The sequence below is a fragment of the Seriola dumerili genome, unplaced genomic scaffold (assembly GCF_002260705.1).
Source record: "Seriola dumerili isolate Sdu_G_001 unplaced genomic scaffold, Sdu_1.0 BDQW01000290.1, whole genome shotgun sequence".
Taxonomy (NCBI): domain Eukaryota; kingdom Metazoa; phylum Chordata; class Actinopteri; order Carangiformes; family Carangidae; genus Seriola; species Seriola dumerili.
The window spans coordinates 3,712,353-3,738,223 of NW_019174545.1; the positions used below are offsets into that span (position 1 = coordinate 3,712,353).

Consider the following 25,871-nt stretch of genomic DNA (forward strand, 5'->3'; position numbering starts at 1 on the left):
TATAAATACAAAAAGCAAACCCTTAAAGTGGTTAGAGCTTCCATCTTTAAGGCCACTATCACTTTATTGCTTCCATTTTTACCTTTATAACACTTTATAGTGATTGTAATGGCCCAGTCCTAAAGCAATTAAATAGTAAACTTAAAGATGTCATAGTGGGATTGGATAGTAATTCTTCACTACAACACTCCACTTGTTGCATTTGTGCATATGATCTATTTGTTTTGCTAGGACAATTAATGACAGGGTATTGTTCATCAGTCATATAAGCAGGTGTCAGGTCAGTACGTTGTTTTGCAGATGGAATGACAAAATAACAAATGTGATGAGATGTACCACTTGTTTTATTGCAGAAGTGAATCTTGCCATGTCAGCTGAAGTGAGCAGAAGTCTCCATCGTGTCCTCAGTGTTGTCTGAGACTTTAACCTTAAATTCTCTATCTCGTCTCGGTCTTTAACTTTGGCCTTGACTACTTCGATGAGGACAAACTGACAGCTCGACCCCTTAAACAAATTAACAATCCTGGCGTTGGTTTTGGTATGTTGCTTATTTTGTAGTATCTTAATGTGCAGTTCTCCTCAAGTGTTGGAGTTATCTCGTAACCTTGGCCAGCTTTGACTGAGGTATTTGTTTCTTCAACAGCGAGCCCTGCTTTTCTTTTCTCCTGACGTACAGTAGTCAAGGCTACAGACAAGGTTAGCGTCTTGCCAGGAAAATCGTGGTATTCTGTCTTCCAGAGTCGGTTCCCACAGACTGCTGCAGTCTGATGGCGGATATGTTTCCTCAGACCTCCTGTAGACTTCATCTTAATCACACCCCTCTCATCTCATCTCATCTTTGTGTGTGTGTTGGTCCTTTTGCATGTGTTTGTTCCAGCTCTTCTAGACCTAATCTTTCCCACATGGTTTCATTTCATGCTGGTGTGTACATGTGCATACACTATGTATCATGTTGCTCATGGAGTTTGTCCTTCCATGTCTGCATGTGTTTGTGCTCTCTCCGTACATTCTCACACATGTTTTAATGTATGTTGGCATATATGGTAAAAGCTTCGTCTTCGCCTTTCAGGGTCATGTGATACCTTATCTTGAGCCTGCAGTCAAAATAACATAAAAGAATTTCCATTAATGGGCCTTCTTAGAAAGCCGAAAGTGGAATTATACCCCCATTAAACCAACAGAATTGCTACACAGTTGAAGTCAAAATGCATTTAAATATATATCTTTACGCATACTTGCATTTACATTTGTTTCAGTATGTTCTTCTCTCTGCATCTATGCTGTGTTTTTCTTTCAGACCACATTCTGTTTTTTTTTTTTTTCTCTCCCTCTCTCTCTCTCTCTCTCTCTCTTACTGACAGTAAGAGAGGAGTTTGCAACATCAGTGGAAAATACTTTTCCAACAAGCAGACTCTGGTGTCCATCTGTTCTGTGTTACTTGTTGTACTTTAGTTTCTCATATGGCAACATGCAGCGTTAATTTGGCTCTCGTCGCATACCACTACTAAAGCTCTGAACACATGGGCCCCAGTCAGCTGAACCAGAAACAGAATGAAACCGACTAAGAGAGACACAGGAAGCTCAACAACGGGAGGCATGAGAAAGACAGACTGACAGCTGGGTAGCTATGAGGAGGACAGACAGAGTGAGACCAAGGTGTCTGCAGGGCCGTGGCAAGCAAATGAGAGAGTCATTTTTACTTCAAGGTTTCTAGGTTGCACATTTAAAACTGCGTTTTAGCTCCTCAGGTTATTTAGTTGAAAGTTGGACTGAAATGCTAGGTTCAGATGACCCAAATCAAATCAATCAAAATACATATTTTCTCAAATCAAGCCATGAAAAGTTTGAAATATCTTCCTCTCTGATTTCTGCTGCTGACCCAGCATGATCAAGGTGAAGTGAATTTGATCTGTGCTGCTCAAAGCCTTTAAAAATGACATTTCAAAAAACTCTACAACAGTTGCATCTCTCCAGAAACAATGTCCCAGTTCTTGGCGAAAATATGCAGACGCCACTACGCACAGTTTTCACTCAAACTGTTTTCTGGTGGAAAGTCTAGTTGCAGATGATCATGTTATATTTCCACTATGCATATCGGGTAATTGCATGCTTATTTAAGATTTTTATTTTTATGGCAACCCTGAAGCCTTTATCAACCAAACAGTAATAAAATACTCAACATGTGATTTATTTAAAGGAAATAACTTTGACTGGTATAAAATCAGTCATCAGAAAGTTACTTCTGTAATGTAGAAGTTGTTGCTTTTCTTTATCTTTTGTGATGGAAAACCAAATAATTTTAGGTTTTGGACTTTTGACTTCGGACTTGTTGTCTTGGGCTTTGTGAGGGCAGTTGTGATCTGACACTTCATGGACCAAATAACTGAAAAAATAATTGGCAGATTAATTGATAATGTGAGTATCATAATTTGCAGTCCTGATAAAATTGAAGTGACATCTGTTGCTTCCAGGTTTGTGTTGGTTTCAATCAAATATAATATTTTGGTCTCCCACAGTGTTATTTGGCCATACGTGCACGTCCTGGAAGTAGGGATCAGTTGTAGAATTCTGCAACTTCCAGGTGACCTGTGAGCCAGTATTTAGAGCAGAGACTATCTCTTCAGAGAGAGACAAGACTTTAGTTTCATTTTAAGTCAGAACAGTCTTTGTATCTCACCCGCAAAGTCAAATCTTTTTCTCTTTCCAGGGATTGAGTTTCATGAAACCTAGAAATTCTGCCTTGAAGTGACTGACTGAGTCATGTAATAGATACGGATGCGTGTGTTCACAGAATGAATGTGTGTTCACCACAGGTGTGAATATCATGCAACAAATCCATTTTTTTTAACTAAACAGTAAAATTTGGAGAAATGGTAAAGCGTGAGAGTAGATGTTCTCATGTTTGTCTACTGTGTGGTTCATTAAACAGGATTACTTAAACTTTTGTGGCTTTTTTGCACCAAAAGTTCTGCTTTTTAGTTTCCCTCTGCTGTTGACCTGCCTGAAATTGTCTCTCACTCTTTCTAATTTTGCATCACCAGATCTCTGTCTCATACAGTCCAGAGAAAATGGGGGGACGTTTTGAAGGAAAATCGGGATATTGAAACATCTGTAAATCCTCAAGCAGCCATCCAGTTGGCTCGGAGTTTGAAAATCCCTCTGGAAACAATATCTCCTGTTGGTTGGCATAATGTTGTTGGTATGAAATGTAATGACAGCCCACTGTGGCTTTGTCCTTTTCCTTGAATTTGTCCCAAGCTCTGAGCTTGATGAAACAGAGGTCAGCATGGTTGCAAGAGATTCTTGATTTCCCAACAGCCATGTTTGGCACCGCCATACAGGTCCCTAGGGGGTTGGCTATGCACATATTAGAGGCTGCAACTATTTCCGTACATAGTGAAAAATACTAATCATAAGGTGAAATGGCTTCATGTTTTGTCCAGTCATTGGTCCAAAATCCAAGGATATTCAATACAATGATGTCAAAAAGAGAAAAAGCAGCACATGCTTGGCTGAAGCCAGCAAATACATGTCATATTTACTTGACAAGCCTCACCCAATATCAGCTGGAGTTGACTCCGGTATAGCTAATGGATGGATGGATGGATGCATTTGCTTGAAAAGAGTTTACAAGTAGCAATTAATAAGTATAAGTAATTGTACTAATTGTACTAGTGTACTAATTGCACTATATTGCCCAAATATACCCAGCAATAATAGGTAGCCCTTTTCATAGTCTGCATCCAAGTTGTTGATATATGTTGTTAATATTAACCTTCAACCTGTAGCCACTCCCAATGCAGACCCTAGCATGTGATAGGCTAGCATGTGTGCAAAACGTTTGTTGAAATGTGAAAGGTTTTTCATCCACATGCATCTGTTTTCTAGATCAGCTGACACAGTCTAAAATTAAGACATGGATCAGTTATTAACAGTAACATCACCTGAAAGCTCTGTGTTGCACTTTTACAAAATGTGTCTCTTGTGGTGCCTTTATAACGCAGGGGGGTTGGGTGTAACAGTGCCATTGTGAGGTGTTCAGTCACAGCTGAGTTCACCAGTGTTAAAAACACATACAGTCTTGAAAAATTACATTGTGGTGCTCAGACAAAAGCAGCCACAAAATGGCATATATAAATATGTAAAAAGGGATTATATATAAATTCAATGAAAACACTATGAAAGCATGAAATAATGGGACAGTAACATGAATCAAGCAGAACCGGGATCAGTTAAACCTAAATGACACCTAGTCCTAGTGATCAAAGCCTGGATCATGCCACAGCATTCCCCTCTTTTCAGAGTAAGCGTGATTTGTGTTTATCCTTTTTTTTTTTTTTTTTTTTTTTTTTGTGGATTTTATTACTGGCCGCTGTCCACTGAGTTTTTGGCACCATTCAGTCTTTTTATATATAATTTAGCATGTTGCTTCTTAATTAAAAATACTCATATACCACACTTGCGTGAAACCGGGTTTAAGGGATTAAGACTGCGTAGAAAAGCAGTGTTTAGTCATAGTCAGCAGTAATGACTCTTGTCAGGACTATGGTGAGTCATAGAGAGATCCTACCAAGTTCAAACTCAGAAATTTCCAAGGAAAGCACTTGGTGTATTTATAACCAAAGGCTCCAAAGAAGTACAACCTCTCAGATGTTGTAGACTGCATACAGGAGATCATTAGATAATCTTTTTTTGTTCAGCTTCTTTCAGCTATGATGAGAATGAGTATGGGTAGACAAAACAAAGACATTTCTTTTACCCCTTTTTTCTTTTATCCTTTCTGGTCTTGATTGTCGGTGTTATGTCCTATGTTATGATTCATTTACAGATTTGTGCTTGAAAAGCTCTTGTTGTGGGCCGAATCTGTTTATAGACCAGGGGTTTGCCCACACTGCTAGAGCTGCTGGCCTTGACTGGGAATATGCTGTAGGAACATTTTGAGGAAATTAACTGTATCTGACTGACATGTCATTGACAGGTCTCTTCACTTGTGTGAGGGCTTTGAAGCCTGTGCTTTCAGACTAAGTTAGTTAAGCTTTATTTACAAATATACAAATAATATAAAGCTTTAAAGTTTAATATCTCGGTGTCTTGGATAGCAAGGCCTTATAAATGGACCCACAAGTATGCTGATGCTGTCTAGATACCAGTGATAACCATTTTCCTATCCCCCACAGTAACGTGTGCATTAAGTGTCTGCAGCCATGAGTCAAATGGCACTGTGGTTTGTTGTGACCAGTGGTTTAAAGGTCGTGGCAGTGAGGATACACGGCATCTCCATAATCCCACATATGCAATATGGTGGATTGCATAATGGTTTTTGAGTTTTTTAATGGAGAACCAAATTTCAATGTTTCAAGTTGAATTTTTAATGTTTGAGCAAGAAGTTCAACTTGAGTTTTGTAGGATCTGCTGGCTAACCAAAATCCGGTTCGTGTTTTTGAGAAATACTCACATGTTCTCTTTTTGGAGTCTAAACAGAGAGGTCTGGAGGTCATCGAAAGCAGGCTGTAATCTGGAGAAGACTTGGTTTGTGGTGGGAATGATGGCATACAATAGGGTATCATCAACATAAAAATGTAAATTATAGTGCTGAGTTAGAAAATAAATATCATTAATGTACAGAGTGAATAAAAGTGGGCTGAATTTTGAACTTTGGGGGACACTTGTATCAACTGTCTGGGGACTTGGTTTAGCACCATGGGCAATAACAGTTTGAACTCTTACAAAGTTGTAAGCAGTCACTTATCAATTTCACACTGCTTATTTAATAACATGTTGTGGTCAATAGTATCAGAAGCTTTAGACTCATCTACAAAGAGTGTTGTTGGTTCCCCTTTTTAATGCAATTGTTGAGTGGACCTGCTCTTTCATCTAATGAGGAAATTTGAGGGGTAATGGGTGTTTGACTATTCACTCTAGAAAAATGTTGTTGACTTACTTAAGTTGGCGTCCCTCCTTGTATAAGTAAATGGCTTGAGAGCTGTGTCTGTTCTTTCAGCTGTAAGTCCAGGTTTTGCCTTGTCACCAATTTTGTTGGTTAGTGTTTAGAGACAAAATCTGAAAGGGTAGCTGAGCAGTGAAGCGTATACAATTTTGTGAATAAACACATGTCATTTTTTCCCGCCTCATCGGATTGTGAAACGGAAATGGTGTATGATGTGTGGGAGTCAGCGCTGCCAAGTCTGACCCCACGATACTCCTTTTGAGTTGAGTGCGACATGCTGCCCCAAGTGAGCATGTTCGGGTCTTGTTCATGAGTACGGAGCAGGAAATTGACAAGCAGATACATGCAGCTGTGTGTTTATATTGCAGAAATTAGTTTCCTTTGCAGGGTGTTGGGGCATCTGGAAGAGTGTAATTTCTGCCATTTGCATTGTAAGGAGCCAGTTGAGATGGCTCAGACATCTGGATTTGGATGACTGATCTTGGATGACTCCTGTGGGGCTAATCCAGTCCAACTTGGAGGAGAGGTCCAGGGGTAGACACAGAACATTCTGGAGGGAAAACACACCCCACCTGGTCTGGGGATGCCTCTGGATCTCCCTAGGAAGAGCTAGAGCTTTTAGTTGGGAAGAAAGAGTCAGGGCTACCAGGTACAGATCCTGCATAACTGGGGTGCCAGTAGGAGCTAAATACTTGCTATTAAAACAGAAAATTGAATGAAAAGTAGAGGAAAAGCTAAGAGGTTGTGAACAACAAAGCTTGTAGCAGATACTTCACTACAGCAGGAAACTTTTCACATCAGTTGCTGCCTTTTATGTTTGTTTAGGTTAATCTAAAGAAGACAGAAAAACTTTGTTCTCATACAGAGTGGAAAACTGTGGGAGGAGTGTTGTGTGTTTTTTTTTTTGCGTGTGTGTGCTTGTGTGTGTTTCAGTGTGTGAAAAAAATCAAGAGAAACATCTAAAGGAAGTGGAGTGGTTAGAGTCATGTGGTCAAGATGTTTGTCAGATCTCTTCCTTTGCCTCTTTCTAGTTCTGTGTCTTTTTCTGCAGAAGGAGTTGCCATGCTGTCTTTGTGTGTCTCTGTCTGCATTAATGAATACAGGTGTTGATCAATACATGGTGTCTCTATGGTGACTATATTTAATTATTCATGTATTTCAGATGTGTTTTTTCCCTTGTCATAACCTCTTTGTTGTGTGTGTGTGTGTGTGTGTGTGTGTGTGTGTGTGTGTGTGTGTGTGTGTGTGTGTGTGTGTGTGTGTGTGTGTGTGTTTGTGTGTGTTTGTGTGACCTACAACCGCAGTGCTAGTGCACATGACCTTGCTGAGTTGCATGTGGAAAGCCCCCAAAGCAAAGCTGTGCAACACCCTCACCCAACAGTTTTCTCTTGGCCTCTGTTCTTCTTGTTCATCAGGGCCTGTGTGCGCGCGCACACACACACACACACACACACACACACACACACACACACACACACACACACACACACACACACACACACACACACACACACACACACACACCCCTCTGCAAACACTATTATTTTACCAAGCCACCATTCTGTCATGGTTTAAGTAATCATAACTGCAGTAAGATAAAGCATGGGAAGTTCTCCTCCAAAATGACGATAAAGTTGAATCAGCACCTCTCTAAAATAATTCAATAAAAGCTGAATCTTATAACTTCCATGAAGGTTGGATTTATTGTAGGGGTACCTAATAAACTGCCAACTGAGTGTATTTTATGTCTGTGCTTCACTCTGTCTCAGAGTTTCTGGGGCCCTGAGCAGAATTTTTTATTTGTGATAATTTACTTGTCTGGTTTAGCTTTGGTGGTTGTCTTCATTTGCTTCAGGTTGGCTTTGCTCTAAAATTGTTTCATGACTGCTAAATTTTTTTTTTCTGTGTGAATTCATCCTTGCACACGTTCTTCTTTTGGTGCTACCATAAAAAGAGCCACATATAGCACACTTACATCGCAGTTTTTGCATAATGACAACCACAAGAGTAAACCACAGTTGCATCGTGACATAAAGATCATGTTTGAGGTTTAATATTGAGGGGAGACTGCTAGACAGGATGTCTTCAGCCATTAGTAGCGAACAGGAATGTTAATGGAATGGCCATAAACGGTAAAGATTGCCTTTTGATTATTGTCAATAACTGGATTATTATGTCCATGTTAAATGTTAATAACATTCTTCAGGTATCTCAAGTATCTATAACTTCAGTGGTTAGGTTTGCTCAGTTTCAATCCTGTTTGCCAAAGGTTTTGTGTCAGGGTCCCTGCAGGTCTTTACAGTCTTTAAAAGCACTGAGTTCAGTCACCTCAAAAGAAAAGGCCTTAAAGTTTATGAAAAAGGCTGCAGTTTGATTTACAATGGTATTAAATACTTCCTCTTGCCTGCTTTAGGCAGTAATGTTATTTATAAAATGTCTTTGCATGTGTTGCGGGCTGCTTTGCTGCTGTTCAATCCACTGACACAGTTTCAGCACCCTCAGCTACAGTAGCTAGGAAGCTCATCAACTCATAAGGGGCAAGTCCCAGTTGTAGCAAAAACCTAAATTAGTTTGTTTTCATCTGTAGATTTATCCATCATTTTTCTGCTGTTTGTTTATCCAGGTCCAGATCATATTAATTGATTAATTCTGAATTATGTGATATAGGTGTCGATAAATTTGTGTACTTTAGAGCTGCAGTGATTAGTTGATAGATGAAAATGTGCTCTTTTTCTTTGTTGTATATAACAGTTAATTGAATTAATGTTATTGAAATGTTTTTTTTGTTTGTTTTTTAAACATTTCATAGACTAAATGCTTAAACATGAAGATTAACAATGAAAATAATCCTTACTTGCAGCCCTAATGTACTTGTTAATAAATATTTGTAGGCCTTTTTGCCCCTACTGGTTTTTCCATCATGCTTTGACGAGTATGACTGTGGAAAAGGTATAAAATTTCATTCTATGTGGTATTAAAAATGTCTTAAAAAGTCTTAAATTTGATTTGTTGAAGCCTGCAGAAACGCTGCACATTTCTCTATATCTTCTCGGCTCTACTCTCCTCTTCACTCCACACTTCTCCCCTCTCTTCTGCTCAGCTGTATTCTGGGTCACATCTCCAACCCTGCTGAGCCCCCTCGACCGATTCTCTCTGGGCAAGTCTTTAGCCTGGTTTCCATTACAGGGCCAAACACAGCTAGCATTTATTCATTATCTGTGCCTCTCAGTTTCCCCTCAAAAAAATCAGTGACTCATTTTTTTTTTTATCCTGTTGCCAGCGGAGATGATTTGTCAATTGGGCTCTAGCTTCTCACTGAGGAAACTGTTCCTTTTGATCCCGTGTTATAAACATTCAGAGTTTGCTCTGGCCCTGGCAAGTCCCACTTGGCTTCAAATCTTGTGTGGAAAATGTTATCATGGCGAGATCTCCTTCCCTATATAAACCTGGTTCTGGCTCAGTGGTACCAGGAACTGTAGTCATAAGGCACAAAACTGCACACTAAGGTTTATTCAGACACAATGGTGTGGCACAGGGCAGAAGGGAAAGGAAAAGGAAGGGCAAGAGAAAGTTTTTCTTTCCCACTTTATGGGCATGTCCCTGTGTCAGAACTCCCATTATTGTAGTTTCACGAAATCACTCGCAGCAGATTATAGCTGCAACTAGTGATTTTTGCCTCCACCAAGGGATTAGGCAAAAAGTACTGAATTTATTTGAGCCAAACTTGGTGGAGGGATGGGACATAGGCCAGAGAATATAATAGCCAATATATCAGCAGGCTAATATTATAAAGTATTATCAACCACTGTTTGGATATAGTTACTGTCAAAATATCTAGGGCTGCAACCAATGATTGTTTTCATCATTGATTCATTTGATGATTTTTTTTTTAGATTAATTGTTTACTCAATAAAATAGTGAAAAATCCCCTAAAAGATATTTAATTTATAATAATTTATGACAAATAAAGCTGCATATCCTGTCATTTGAAAAGCTGATACTAGAGTTGTCTTCACATTTTGGCTTGAAAAATGACTAACATAGTATAGGCATAGGCTATATGTAAACAAATAGAAATCACAGTGAGTAAATGCTTTCAGGCTGTTTTGTTATGTTTTTTTGACACGTTTGATTTGATAGATATTTAACGAGTTCATTTACAGAGAATTTTGCTGTTTAAAATGTCTGTTAATGTCATCTTTATTAAATTACCGTAGTGTTTTTTGTGTAAAAATACACACACACACACACACACACACACACACACACACACACACACACACACACACACACACACACACATATATATATATATACTTGAAACATTTGCCAGCATTTTGTTGTCAAATATACATTTTGCTGTCTTGCTGAAAGGCACCATATTGTTTAAGATTTTGCCAGATCTCCACAGTGATTGTCAGGGTTGAAGTTAAAGCTGGGTTGGATGAGTTAGTTTTGGAGTTGCACACAGTCTCAAGAATGGGATTCACAACAAAGGCAAAGAGGCAGAGCTGGAAGGGAGCACAGACTTTGTAGGGAAAAAGCATGTTTTACACATTGAGGAAGAATACAGTTACCAGTCTTTTCCACGTGTGCACAGTTACTGGATAGACATATGCCAAGTCTGACACATGGGGATGAGTAGCACACGTGTGAGATCCTTTACATACACACACATATGCAAGCAATTTCCCATCCACTGTTGATGTGATTTTTGTCCATACTTTTGAATTTTTTTTTCTTCAAAGCACTCTACTGATGTCCATGTTACATTATGTCCATGTTATAAAGAACTTACTACATTATTTATTCAAAAGGTATATCTCCAAAATGATGCAACTCTTATTTTGTTACAGACCAAAAACTTCTCATGCAGGCGTGAAACAAACCAAAAAAAATAAAACAAGAAAAAAAGAAAAATTAGTCAGTTAAAATACTTGGAAACTCAGCTGCACTGAACAGTGCCCGTGTGTACGTGTTCGCACATTTATGTTCTGCTCACCACTAGACACAATCACATGATCTATTTTCTGTTTCTCAGTATCAACTGATCTGCTTATTTGGTTTTTTTCCGTGATATATCAGAGGAAAGTGTTACACTCATCACAAGGTTTTGTCTTACTCAGGATAATTTATCTTGCTCGGATGAGTTATATATTCATTTATCTTAGATGAGTGAGTTATGCATTATATTACAATGTAGAGATCAAGATATAAATTGCAAAGTACTCACACTGGAACAGTAGTCTGGGCCAAAAATCAAGCTGACGTGGTAACATCTTGTCATTGTCAGAGTTTACCTTCATTACCTTTTTTACCTATTCCTTTATTTTTTAAGTATTTTTTCGGGTCATTTTTGTCTTTTTATTTGAAAGTGACGGTAGAGAGGTGACAGGAAATGAGAGGGAGGGATCTTGTGACAACATGGTCAACATCCCTCCTCGACAGGCAACCTGGATGCCCCAAAACCAATGTCTCATACACTGGATGGGACACTGCCGTATAGGCTCACAAAAGCCACTTTCACTTGTGTCACCACTCCATTACAATAGGTGTGAACACAGTGTCGTATGTGTTGTTTAAAACGTGAAAAAAAAGAAACATGTCTTTCCAAAACAAATGTGCTGGTTAGTAACGATAATTCACAGAGCTCGCTGTCAGTTTTCATTGGGACTATTTCTATGCAAGAAAGCAGTCCCAATAAAAACAGTTCACATTTTCAGTAGAAAGTAGATCCAATGAAAACTTTTCATGGTCAGGCCTGTGAATTATTTTGAGTAACTGATACATATTTTTTGGAAAATTAGTTTTACAAGTGTCATTTTTTACATGCACAACAAATGAAAGAGTAGTCCTCTGAACTAGTTCTTCTGCTTCGCCTCGTGCACTGTGCTGACTTAGTGAGATGATTTTACAAGCTTTTTGAAAAAATTGAAGCCCTTGACATTTCCCAATGGAAGAAAATTTGTCAGCGTTTAACAATGCAGAAATTGGGTTAATTTTAGATTTTAGAGATTTTAATTATTTGTAAATTAGAGTTTACTGTAGCATCTTGGTCATTATCATCATAAGAAAGAGGTTGAATGTTTAGTTTTTAACAAACTCAGATGCTAGCTAGACAGATGCTAGCACTTTCCCGTCTTGTTGCTGCTCTGTCAGGCTTGCTAATTGGTCTTTTCTTGTGTTCAAAACCACAGCTAATTCATTTACAAGGAACTGCACTCGGTTTCTGTGAATCTTGAGTGTGCTGTCTTAACTTCTTCATATTTGGCTCATATATCAGTATTTCTAAGAAGTATGCAAGGACGACGGCGCAATGAACTGACACATTTATTCATGACTGAAGGCTCTGTCTCTGACAGTTTCTGACAGGTTTCCAAGAACACACTCATCTCTATCAGTGTTGGTAACCCCACAACTAGTGCTCGGTATGTGTGTGTGTGTGTGTGCGCGCGTGTGTGTGCGTGCGCGCGTGTCTCTCCCCACATCCTCCATGATGCCACAGATAGAGCTGATTGTGAATGTGATCAGTTCTAGTGATCTCCTGGCTGCCTGTACTCCGCTTGTGTAAATGTACCAGAGATTAGTGTGCACAAAAGTAGCTGTCGGAGTTTTTTGTCAGTGGATGCATGTTTATAAAATATTTTCTTTAACTGTGAAAGAGCTGGTTTGACAGAACAAGATTAAATGAAAAGTAAAACCCATAAATTAAACCTAAAAACCTTTCATAGTCAATGATTTTACAGTTATGGTAACTTACTGTAAATGCAAGATAATTTTGGCTTAAAATGTATACGTATATATATATATATATATATATATATATATATATTGGTTGATTCTTAGATGGATATTTATTATAGTATTATCTGATCACAGCTGCTGTCCGTGCATGTAATCATGAGCCAACAATAATTTGAATAATTTGAAAATGAATGCCAGAGAGAATCTGTAAAACAACATGTAAAACAGCGAGGCCTTTTACATGTTTTTAATGTTATCGTGTTTTTGATCTGCTTTCTGAGTCAAACTCGACTTTCAAAATCAAGAGACCCCTCATAAACAAACTGACAAACTGCAAGATTCATGCTTAAATTTTACAATAAATATTATGGAGAACTTATAAGTTGTAATAATAATGTAAGGTAATGTAATAATGAGGATTTTTCAAAACCTAAATTACGCAGTGCATGTTGCAGTTCTGATGTTGGAAGATGTTTACAGCTAACGATTGCCACTAACTAGGCTTCTTACTCATCCCTGCACTTGGGAAGGAAAGTTTAACCACACTGGGTCTATTTCTGAAGACACAAGCAACAGGTGGTGGAGTCTGGCACTAGAGTAGAGGGGTGAAACAATGCCAGCTGCTACAGATCACCATAGAGTGAGCTGCAGCTGTAGCTATTGTATAAACACATTAAAGAAGAAACACATTTTTCTGTACAGCAGCCACGATCCAGCCAGAGCTGTAAGATCACCTCAGGCAGATCATAAAGATCATCCTGTAATGCAGGCTGGTTAAAAATGTCCCCGACATAGGAGCAGTGATCATTGTTATTGTCAATAAAGAAGTTAGTTTGTCACTTAATGCTTTCCCCCAGCCTGTCTGTGTCACTCAACACCAAGAGCATTTGCCCCTACTGTAGTCACACACACAAAAAAAAAAAAAAATACACACACACATATATATATTATATATATATATATATATATATATTAAAATTAAATATAAAAATGTAAAAAAAAAAAAAAAATACACACACAAGTAGTACTATTATATATATATTATATATATTTTTTTTTTTTTTTTTTTTTTTTTTTACATTTTTAAAGATTAAAAATTTTGTCAATAAATAATAATATATATATTTTTTTTTTTCCAAATGTTAGTCAAACGTGTGTGTGTGTGTGTGTGTGTGTGTGTGTGTGTGAGTGAGAGTATCTACAGCAGCAGAACGATTTTTTGTTGGATGGACTAAAATCGGCCATGTTTGCAAATCGACCATGTTCATCCAGTGCAACAGTTTCTGCCTCGGCTGAGGTAGAAAAGTTGATGGTTTAATGGCACCCGACTATCTTGTCTTTCACTGTCTCTGAAATACAGTGAGCAAGTCAGAAACCTTGGCGTTATTTCAGATTCTGATCTCAATTTTGACTTTAAACTTAGGGCTTTCATATCCCAAACAGACTCTCCGAAATTGGTTCATGCATTCATCTCCAGCAGGTTACTGTAACCGACACACTCAGTAAACATCAGTAAAACTACTCCAGCAGACACTTTAATTTACATCTTCTTTGCCGATTTTCCGGAAAATAGATTCAAATTTGCTCAATTTGAATGGAACACTTGACTAGTGTAGTTTATTGATATGTTTAATATTTTCTTAACAACAATGGAGCTTTATGGCGCAGAAAGAAATCTGCTCTGCAAGGCTTCAGCTGCTGCAGCACAAAACATCAGTATGAGAGTGTGAACCAAAACAGTAAGTTTACCGTCCAGACAGCTAAATAATGAGCTGAAACCCGCTATACAGCTCTGCAAGAGTCGGGTGATAATAACCCTTTTCACATTATCACATTTTGACATTGTTATTATAAAAGTATCTGTTGTAGCCACTTTAAATATGCAGCAAGGAAGAAAAGAAATGCATCGATGACAGATGTGACGGGTATTTTGATCGAGGCCAGGGTGTCCTCCTTTTATTTTTTTTATTAAAATAAAAATATTACTATATCTTTTACATAATCCCGATCTCCTCTGAAAGGTAATTCATTACGTTTTAGATAGAGATACTCAACCAAAGTTACAGAGGCGTAGGTGATGTGTGTAAAACAGCCACAAGTCTGAACCATTTCTGTGTCAACAGCTGTTACAGTGATATGGGGATCCTAAGATGCAATGCACAGATAGAATCAGGAGACTTATAATTTGATAAAGGTTGTATGAATATTGAGGCCAGTGCAGACCAAAACACACCTAAAATCTTGAATCAAAGCATCCCGCGTGTGTGTGTGCGTGCGTGTGTGTGTGCATGGGTGCGTGCAGGATATCCCTGCATAAACACTTTCCAGAATCTCTCCAGAGAGCATTTTGGTAACCCTGCAGAGTCTTAAGGTCAGTCCAGCAGCGCGCACACACACACACACAGCGCGCATACACCCCGGACAACGTTGGCCGCGGTGACCCTCAGAGGGACAGTGGAATGTTAAGTGTCAAGTCAGTTGCCGTAGCGACGGCCTTGAGAAAGGGACCCTGGGAAGATAGTTTTGGACTCCAAACATCCTGTGTGTCACCCGTGTGTGTGTGGGCGTGTGCACTCAAGCTCTAGATGTGTTTGTGACTGTGTGGGTGAGAGGTTGCATGGTTGCATCTGTCGCTGTGTCTCTTGTTTGTTTGTGAGCTACTTTCATCAACTGTTTATGCCTGCTGTCGAGTGTGTAAACCTGTGTGAAGCAGTGACTATAGGCATCATCAGTGCATAAAATGTTTGTCGGTTTGTCCTATGATTTCTTTTATTTTTATATCATTAATATATCTGATTAGTATCAAGATCATTTGAGTTAAAACTTTTAAGTTTTAGTTGCCAAGAAAAGTGCCACAGTAGGTTGAATGTCATTTATTTGGCAAATTATTTCTATTATCATTATTAATCAAATCGATTAATCAATCGATCATTTAGTTAAAATATTGTGAAAAATGTCCGTCGCAGTCCATCCAGAATCCAACTATCTTGAGTTTCTAATGATATGGAACTGAGAAATGCAGCAAATCCTCATATTAGAGATGCTGAGCGAAACTTGGAGTTGAGATCCCAAAGTTTCTAAAGATGATTTTGGGGACAGATTTTAAGATGAAACAGGGTACTGTATCAATACACAATCATTTGAAAATCTTTTCAACTATAGGGATATTGTCACTGTTGCCTATCTGCATCATATTCATATCATCAGTCTGCGTTTATGTAAAGTTGAAGCATAATAGTGAAAGTTGACTCAACCTGAAAAGAACAATAAGTGAAAACTGAAAAGTTGTCATAATTTTTCTAAGACAGATCACTATCAGACTCATATTTGAAAAAGTTGTTGACCCATCTATATTTGAGTTGGCAACTAAACAGTAGGCTGAATGTTATGAGTCTGGCAGTGTTTCAAAGTGTTTTTGATAACTATTACAGGGCTACAACCATCACTTGTTTGCCTTTTGAGATGATCTGTTGTTTACTTTTTGAATTATTGAGAAATCGAACTATAAAATGTCAACATTGTGAAAAATGAACGTAATTTCTCCAAAGCCTGAAATGATGTGTTCAAATTAGTCCAAATGCGGTCCAAGATATTTCGACTTACAACTATATGAATTTAAAAAAATGCTCATTTAAGAAGCTGCGCCAACATTTTACCTTTTGTAAATGAAATAACCTCGTCTATTCGTCTCCTTACCCTCTGGATATTGAATACAAACTAACACTATGCAGACAAATATTATTAAAACCCACATAACCTTTATTTCAAATTCTAGTGCTGCTCCCAAAATTTGAGCAGGCTAAATATTAGGTAAATGTGTATAAAACAATACATTGTAATATGATATATATTTCCATTTAATGAAATGATGCATCCGTTACAACCACAATCTTGGGTTTAAATATTTCACTCACTATAAACATGGAATGCCTCAAATGAAGAGCTTGAACAAGCTGATAAGGAAAATATATGATTCTGTCAGATACTGTGAGATAAGATGATTTAGAAGCTCAGAGCAATTTAAAGGGGAATTGGGTCATCAACACACAGTAACATGTAGTTTCTGTGGTAGATGAAACACAAATTAAATTCATGTAAAAAGGCCAACAGAGACATGAAACCAAAAGAACATGTTGTAAAACACAGAGCTCTGTTAGTATTTTACCACTTACGCCTGCTTTTTGCTCTTAACTGATATGCTGCTTCTCGGTCAATTGCATTTTCCTCCACAGTGTGATGTCCTGTTCTGCTTCCGCTGCTGATATGCAGTTTGTTGTTTGTTTTTTGACTGATAAAACTCCACTCTCTCTTTCTCCTGAGTTCTTTAAATAGGCTTCCCCTCCCTCTCGAGGCTTTGAAGCAACAATAATTTACAGAGGCCAACATTTTGACATGATGGCCTTGCTTTTGTCTCTTAAAGGAGACATTAAATTGTTAAAACATTGCTCCCAATGAATGATTTTTAATGCCCTGATGCTAGGAGCAAGCAGACATTAGCCTCTGTAGTGCTTTCACAGTTGTTATGGGTTCAGACTTGTAAACCCATGGACTTAGACATGGACTTCCTAAGGCTTTTAGTGTATATTTACAGACTCATTATGGTTACTCCATGGTTATGTACGGATCTGTCTGTTTTATCCGAGTCTCTCTCTCTCTCTTGCAGTGTGTGTTTGTAACATTTGTAGAGGAGGTTGATGCCTTTTTATCGTTGATTCTTACTCTTTTTAGTCGTTTTGCATAGTTTATTAATTCCTCCTTTTACATCATGTTTTGCTTTGTGGTTGTTTGTTGTTTGTGGTGTGCTTTGTTTCATGTCTCTTTGGGGTCCTTTTGTGTCTTTTTAGTCTTGTTGCATCTCTTTTTGCATCTCTTTGTGGTTGTTTTGTGTCTCTTCTTAGACATTTTGTGTCTGTTTTACATCTCTTTTCAGCTAGTATTCGGAAAGTATTCAGACCCCTTCACTTTTTGCAGTTGATTGTTTTGTTGATTTGATTGTAAATTGATAAATTTTCAAAATTTTTCCACATGTCTACACACAGTAATCCATAATGATGAAGTGAAAACATGTTTCTAGAAATTTTTGCATATTTATTAAAATCAAAAAGTGTTTTCTGCTCACTTTGCTGTGGCACTACAAATTGTGCATCCTGTTCATTTTAATGTTGTGGTGTCTAGAACTCGAATTATGTCCATCTGTGGCTAATTGAATTGATTGGATATAGTTCAGAAATGCACACACCTGTGTATGTAAGGTCCCATGATTCACACTGCATGTCAGGACAAAATACAAGCCATGAAGTCCAAGGAACTCTCTGTAGACCTCCGCAATAAAATTGTGCTCAGGCATAGATCAGGGCCAGGGTATAAAGCTATTTGCGTTTCCAGAACAGAGGCCTCAGTAATTGTGAAACTCAACAAGTTTGGAACCTCCAGGACTCTTCCAGGAATTGGCCTTGGTCAGGGAGGTGATCAAAAACCTGACAGTTACTCTAACAGAGCTTCAGAAGTCCTTTGCAGAGAATGGTGAAGCTGCCAGAAGGACAACCATCCTGAGAAAAAAATGTAACCCTTTGGGCAGAACTCCAAACACGATGTCGGGCGAACACCAGGCACTCCTCATCACCTGGCTAATACCATCCCAACATCATGCTATGGGGGTTCCTCTCAGCAGCAGCGACAGGGAAACTTGTCAGATGAATGCAGCCAAATACAGAGTGGTGTTTCAAGAAACCCTGCTCCAGAGAGCATGCAACCTGAGGCTGGGGTAACAGTTCACTTTTCAGCACAACAATCGCCTTAAGCAAAGAGCCAGGACAACACTGGAATGGCTTCGGGACAAGTCTCTGACTGTCATTCAGTGGTGCAGCCAAAGCCCAGACTTTAACCCCAAAGAACATCTGTGGAGAGACCTGAAGATCAAAGCTCAGACATTTCCCATCCAATCTGATGGAGCTTGAGAGGATCTGCCAGGAAGAATGAGATAAACTGCCCATATCCAGGTGTGCAAAGCTTGTAGAGACTTAGCCAAGAAGCTGTAACTCCTGCCAAAGGGGCTTCCACAAAGTACTGAATTAAGGATCTCATTGTTGTAAATGAGAGATAAATTTGCAAAAATGTCTAAAAATATATTTTCACTTTGTCTTTATGAGTTTCTGAGCTTAGATGGCTGAGCAAAAATGTCAACTTTGTACAATTAGAATTAAATCTACAACACAATAGCAGTCACATGGTTCATGCATGCTCACACAGTTTTCCCACATTGCTTGGTGGTGGTGTTTAAGGAAATACTCTTGAAGGAGTTATTTGGTGATTACAAAATAAAGGAAGAATAAGGTTAAAGGCGTGTGTGTGTGTGTGTGTGTGTGTGTGTGTGTGTGTGTGTGTGTGTGTGTGTGTGTGTGTGTGTGTGTGTGTGTGTGTGTGTGTGTGTGTGTGTCTTCAGGGAGTATTACAGACTTTAGTTTGCAGTAATAGGAAATGTGTTGTGAGTTTGAACTTGCTCCCCTGATGAAGTTGATTCACAGAAATCAGGCCTGTTATGTTGTTGCTCAACCAGTCAGACATCTGCTCTATGTTTTTTTTTTTTTCTTTTTTCTTCTTTTTTTTCCCTCCACAGACACATATGGTTCCTCAAAGATGCTCTTAGTCAGAAACTCATTCACATTCTCACTATAAATTCCTCTCAATGAGTCATTCTCGGCTCGAACGCTCACCGACGTGCACACCCACGCGCACGTGCACGGAGTACCACATCTCATTAGCTGTTGCATATCCTGTGCAGTTGATGGTGAAGCTTTAACTCACATCCTTTATCCTTGTCTCTGTGTTCTACTTTTTTTGGCATTGAATAGATACATAAATATTCATTAATTAGCAACATCCAAGCAGTTTGCACTCAAGAGTTTTAGAAACATCAGAAAACACTAAAAACCGCTTTCCTGCAGCCCAAGGTAACATCTTTAAATGGTTTGTTTTGTCCGACCAGAAGTCCAAGAGCCAAAGATGATCAGTTAAATATGATATAAAACAGAAAAAAGCAGCAAACCCTCACATTTTGAGAAGTTGACACAAGAAAATGCCTAATGTTTAACAATTATTTAAATTTTCTCTTTTACGGCCCAATAATATATTGGACCACTGACTGACTCCCTCAGTGTGCAGTCTTAGTAATTTTCACAGTTCAGTATCCTTTATACAGGGAGGGAGAGTCAGGAGCGAACAATTAAAACAAATCAAACATGAAAATGTGGCACACAGTGTAGATTTCAAAAAACACACATCAAAGGACAAACAGTAATACTAGTAAAACTACAAATAAAGATTAAATTAGATTATTTAAGATAAGAATTAAGGGGGGTGAGGGGGGGTCAAAATTGGCAAATGTAAAATCAGTTTGTGTCACCATAGAGCCAGATGTTTCCCTCAGGAGTTGGTAGATACCAAGAAAAACTCTTTAACTACTGGATGTGTAAATAGCCAATTGTTTGCTAAGAACCGTATTAACTTAAAAGGGAAATTACTGTATGTCAGTGTTGTGTTCACAACTTGTGTCCGTGGCCTCCAAGTGCAAAAAATGAGTCTAAAATCAACAAGGCAAGAACAGCTGTTTTTTTTTTTTTTGTTTTTTTTTTTTAAATCTGTATGTGTCTTTCCTGTTAGTAGGCACATCTGTCCTCTGTCTCCACCTTTTCTCAGAAATATTGATTTTATCTTTCTCCCTATTATCTTTCCACACAGGTCAACCTGAAGGTTTTTAACCTGAATTTGAAGAAGTAGAAACAAATTTCTGTGAACATCCTGGACTAAAATTCAGCTGTGACAGCAATTTGGCACAAGTTCACTTTCAGTCAGTTCCTCATTCGCTGACTCAGATCTCACAAAATGAGTCATATCCCCCTCATCTGTGCGTCACAGTGCTTTTTTATTGATAATATTAGACACTGTGGTTAAATAGAGAGCATGCAGAGTTATGGGGTTCATTCACGACACTGGCAAGCTGAGGAAATTGGGCAGGTGGGGGGGCTTAATCTATTCTTTTGATGTGTGTGTGTTCCTGTCTGTTTTTATGTGTGTGTAGGATTAACATAGACATTCCTCAGGCTCACTCACTGTCACATAGACTCAAACTCATCCGGTGCACAAAGCCCTGGAATCTGTCGTCCCTGCTTTTTCTTCTGCTCCTCATCCCTCTTCTCCCTCCTACCCAACCCAACACCACGTCTTTTCACTGTCTCGTCAGTTTCCTTCTGCTCTCTCACGCTACCCTCTCTTTCTTTTTTTCTTTTTTTTCCTGCTCTCTTGCATACGTTTGTCCAATAAGGTTTGATGCTGGTCCAACTGTAGCTGCTTAGTTTCCCACTGTGCTTCCACCGTGTTTGTTTTGGACAAAGATTCACAGTTTAGTTGCTAAATATATTATTTTTATGGGAGTTAGTCCTGGGCTGGGTGATAATATTTATCATCTCTCGATATTATTATATTGTGATGAAGTATAAATATATCGTGGTTCGTAGTCTGTAATGGTGTTAAGATCCTATATTCTTAAACATGGTGGAGTATTTATCAGCCGAAGAGCCAGGTATTTCCCTCAGGAGTTGGTGGCGAGCAAAGCGGAGACCAAATCGGAGCTGAAAAACCACGAGTATTGGAAAGAACACGACTCCAAGTGAATGATAATGTTGCTCTGTAACTTCACAATGTGTAAATAAGCAACTGTTCGCTAGCAAGTTCAGCAAATCAACTTAAAACATGGGGGCAATTATATTAACCTGACCTTCGCTGCCTCCAAGTGGCCAAAAAAAATCATAATTATTGCAGGTTTAACATCGTATAAAATTTTTGAAAGTTGATTAATTGTTTAGTATATTTTCACAAAATTTACTAGCAACTCTTTTAATAATCGATTAATTGATATTTTTTCAGGTAAAGATTTGAATGTTCCAGCTTCTCAAATGTGAGACTTTGCTTCGCATCCCTGCCTAGCATAATTGTATTTTGGGGTTTTGGAGTGTTACTCAAACAAAACAAGATATTTTAAAATGTCACTTTGGCCTCTGGGATATTGTGAATTGTCGATAATGAAAATAATTGTCATTTTTAGCCCTCTCTTTACACTCACGCTAGTTTTTAAACTCTCAATCCGAGTTGCTGACTCTCTTGTCTCCCCGTGTTTCTATCAGCTGTCGCGCAGGCTTCATTTCAGAGGTGACTTCTGACCCAGCATGCCACAGGCCTGTACACATGGCTGACCGAATCATCCATCCGTGTGTGTGTGTGTGTGTGTGGGTCTGTGTGTTTTGTTTATGCCAGTGGCTCTGTTAGCGCTCGTTTGTATCTGGGGGCTTAGAGGCTCTGCATAGCTATATTAGTGACGTATGATTAGTTTGAGTGCATGTGTCTGTCGATGTCCACCCATGGATGTGCACACACACCATTATTCTGTCCAGCTGGGCTTCAGGTTTACCTGCATGTGACAGGACTTTAAAGAGCGGCCTTACACCTGTAGAACGGATCTCCATGTTTATTCTCGGTGTGTGTTTTGTTAGTGCATGAAACTGAGTTATAGTTTTGTTTTGTTTTCTTGGTGCTTTACATGCAGAAAAGGTCAAAGAGCCACCAGGAAGCCCCTTATATCTCATTTAACATTCTTCAAATACAAGATTTGTCCTGGTGGGGTCGACCTTGGAGCTCTGCCATGGGAGCTCCCATCATGCTCTCCTTCCTGCCATTCACTGCATTTTCTTTCACTAATGCAGGTTTAAGTTTCAGCAGCACACAGACACACATGCATACATGAGGGCATACATGGCATACATGTCAATGAATTGATTAGAAAAATTAATTGGCAACTGTTATAACTGACTGTTACTTACTTACTCTGCGTCCCGAGAATGATGTCTGACTTGTCTGACACTCATCATGTCTTTATTGTGTCTTTCAGGCCTCCAGTCCCAAGCTGACAACTCAGTGCTGTGATATCCAAGAAGTACGTCGTTGCAACCGTCTGGAGATGCCCGACAACTTAAACACATTTGTTTTAAAGGTACGTACAGGCTTTCATGCTGCGTGACAAACGCTGAATGGGAATGAAATTACTTCCCCAGGGAATATCTGAGCTGTTTGAAAATACTACAGTTGCAGACTCTTCCCACTGAGTTGTTTATATCCACAAGTTTACATCTTCAACCCTCAATCCAAGATGAAGAGGAAACAAGATAATCATTGTGTCAGTTCATTTCATAACACAACTCACCAAATAGCCTTAATTTAGGCCTGGTTGAGGATACTCCACCCAAACCTGGTGTCAGGAGTATCAAACTCTGGAAAAAACATCATCACAACATACACAGAAACCTCTCCTGTAGCACATTCCACTTTTCAGCTGTTCATCCACATGCTCAGCGTGTTTCAAATAATGATTGTTTCACCAAACTATTGCTAAATGCATTGCTTCTGAGCTGGGTCGCTGTCCTCTTTAAAGCTTTGCCAGAAGCTCCCTCAAGAACATTTTATGTCATTTGTTTAAAAAAACGATGCATTTTCACATCATTTTGGATCGTTATCATGAAAAAAGAAAAAACCAACACGGGTTGTTGTACACAGACATTAGCAAGAAGAAAAGCAAAACAAATACGCTCATAAGCTCTTGTCTCCTGAAGTAATCCTTTGAGTGATCGCACTGTGTGCCATACAAAATAACATTGGTAAAACAAGGTGATTTCCTCATCTTCACATAGCCACATGACAACGTAGCAGTTTAGCTACTTACAAGGTTTCTGTTTGGTCGGATGTCTGTAGGCAGGTCAGTTTCTCAGTGACTAACTAACTAATTCCAGACTGCCTTGATGATATTGAGGTCAAGGCTGTGGGGAGGCCAGACCATCTGTTGCAGGACTTCTTCCTCTTCTTGTCTCTGAAGATAGGTCTTTATGTCTCTGATTGAATTTGGGACTGATCAGACACCTCACTGATAGTATTGTGTGATGGATGTAAATCTCAAGTGCCTAAAACTTTTGCACAGTACTGTACATGCAAGGTCACATTCCTGGTGGATTAGTGTTTTTAAGGTGAGCGCTGTATTTCCTACTGTTTACCTCGCGATCGCCATGACAAAAGACAAAATAATTGCCTTTGTGAGTTTCCACAGTTGTAAAAATCCTGTGTCATAGTATCACAAACAGCTGTGCAGAGCTTTGGCATCTGAAACAACTTCAAAATAACAGACGAGTTAGTCAAACTAGACTTCCTGGATTGAATTTCATGTGTCACCGGTACCAACACAGCCCCCTGCCATGTGCTTTCTGAGCACACGGATGGACAGCAGAGAGGTAGTTTATGTTGGACAGTGGTTTGGGAACTTTTTTTTATGAATTATACTTTTTCTGCTGTGAGAAAATGTCACCATTGCAATTTGATGTTGTTTTTAGCTTTTTTCTTTCTCTGTACTTGACGTAATTACATGATGGTTTTATTAGCCTTAGTTATCTCTTTCCGTCCCAGAACACTTTCAGAAAAAACATATAACTGCCACATATTTATATAAAACCCACCCTGATAAGAATCCCCTTCAAGGTCCCAAATATGAATAAACAAACAAGTCCCAAGACCATAAGCAAAAAACAATGCAAAGAACCAGTGACATTGCAGCTTTCATTGTAATGCCAATAACGTTCATTCAGATTCTGCTTGTGACCTGGTTCTATTTCTTACATTTTCTTTCTTGCATTTTGATTTAAAAAATGTGGACATTGGACAACAGTTCAGGGTCTATATAATGTGGAAGGTGTATTTGAATGCATCCTTGTCTCTGCAGGTTAATCGAGGTAGTCTGATATTTGAGACCGACAACGACCAGCAGGTCAGCTCCTGGACCACAGAGCTAAAAGAATGTATCAGCAACAGGTGAGAAACACAAAGACGGATACTTAATATGACCTGAACGCCAATATTAGAACCCACTCTGTTTCTAACTTTCCTTTCATTTCATCCTGCTTTATACTTCAACTCCACTTCATTTTACTGCACTACATTTATTTCATAGTGAGAGTTACCTGATACCTTTTCAGATTAAGAATTAACATAGAAAGCATATTATGGTTTTAATGAAGACAATGCATTGTGCCCGGTATCTAGTAGAGGCCTCTTGTTGTGTTTTAGACGTTTTATGAGCTGTTAGCATTTCCACCAAAGAGACGTTTCTCCTCTAGACTTGATACATGGTTTCATTTAGATAACTGGTGGCGGCACAAAAACTACAAGAAGTAGTTTAGCAAATTAATAAAAAGGAGGTTTAGGATTTGATTACTTCTTCCAATACTGCTTAGCTCAACCTGACACTAACCAGACGCACACACACACACTTACACACACACACACACTTACACACACGCATACAGAGTATGTAACAGCAGCCTGCGTCGTCCTCGTCCATCTCTCCTTACGCAGCTTTTTTTTCCTTGAGATTCTCAGTGGAAATATTTAACACTTGGACTTTGGCTGTTTTTAGTGTTTGTGGGTGTGCCTGATGTTTACTTGTGCTGAGGTATGTGTTTGCAAATGCAAGTGAGAATATTTTGTAGTGTATGTGTATATATGAACAAACATTTGTGTGTGTGTGTGTGTGTGTGTGTGTGTGTGTGTGTGTGTGTGTGCCTGCCCGTGCTTGTTTGTCTACTCCGGAGCTCATGCATTCGTTTGCTTTAGAGCTCTACAGACTGGAGCAGGTTTGACTCTTGTTATATTTGGAATGTTCCTGGAAATAATCATTCATCAAACTCATCAGTCAATTTAATATTTACACTCAACCTTTGAGAGGTACTGACCCATTCTGTGTGTACACTATTCTGTCAGGGCTTGTAAGTTCAGCAATAAAGGTAGTTTTAAAATTGAGCAGAAACTTTTATGTGTATTTAACTTTTAAGGTAAAACTCGAAAAGAAAACTAAAGATTCCTGCCCCCCTGTCCATCACTTCAACTCACTTTATTAAGACGACATTTCTGTCCTCGGGCCTTCATCAGGCAAAATTCATGAATACAGCATCATACATATGAGAGAAACCCGCCAATCAGAGGACACCAGTAATATAAATTACAGTCAGTGAGCTCCTAAAATACAAAAACAACCATAATACTGAGCTCGTACAGTTGTCAACATATAGAACAAATATGCCAATATTGTAGA

General features: G+C 38.7%; 1 protein-coding gene across 1 annotated transcript in view; it reads left to right on the forward strand.

Annotated features, from left to right (window-relative positions):
• Positions 1 to 25,871, forward strand: part of sh2b3 (SH2B adaptor protein 3) — a 54,176-nt gene that overhangs the window by 21,209 nt on the left and 7,096 nt on the right. Inside the window, exons 4-5 of the mRNA XM_022757619.1 lie at positions 22,632 to 22,733; positions 24,504 to 24,592. Coding sequence (XP_022613340.1) covers positions 22,632 to 22,733; positions 24,504 to 24,592 — 191 coding nt within the window. The remainder of the gene's footprint in view (positions 1 to 22,631; positions 22,734 to 24,503; positions 24,593 to 25,871) is intronic.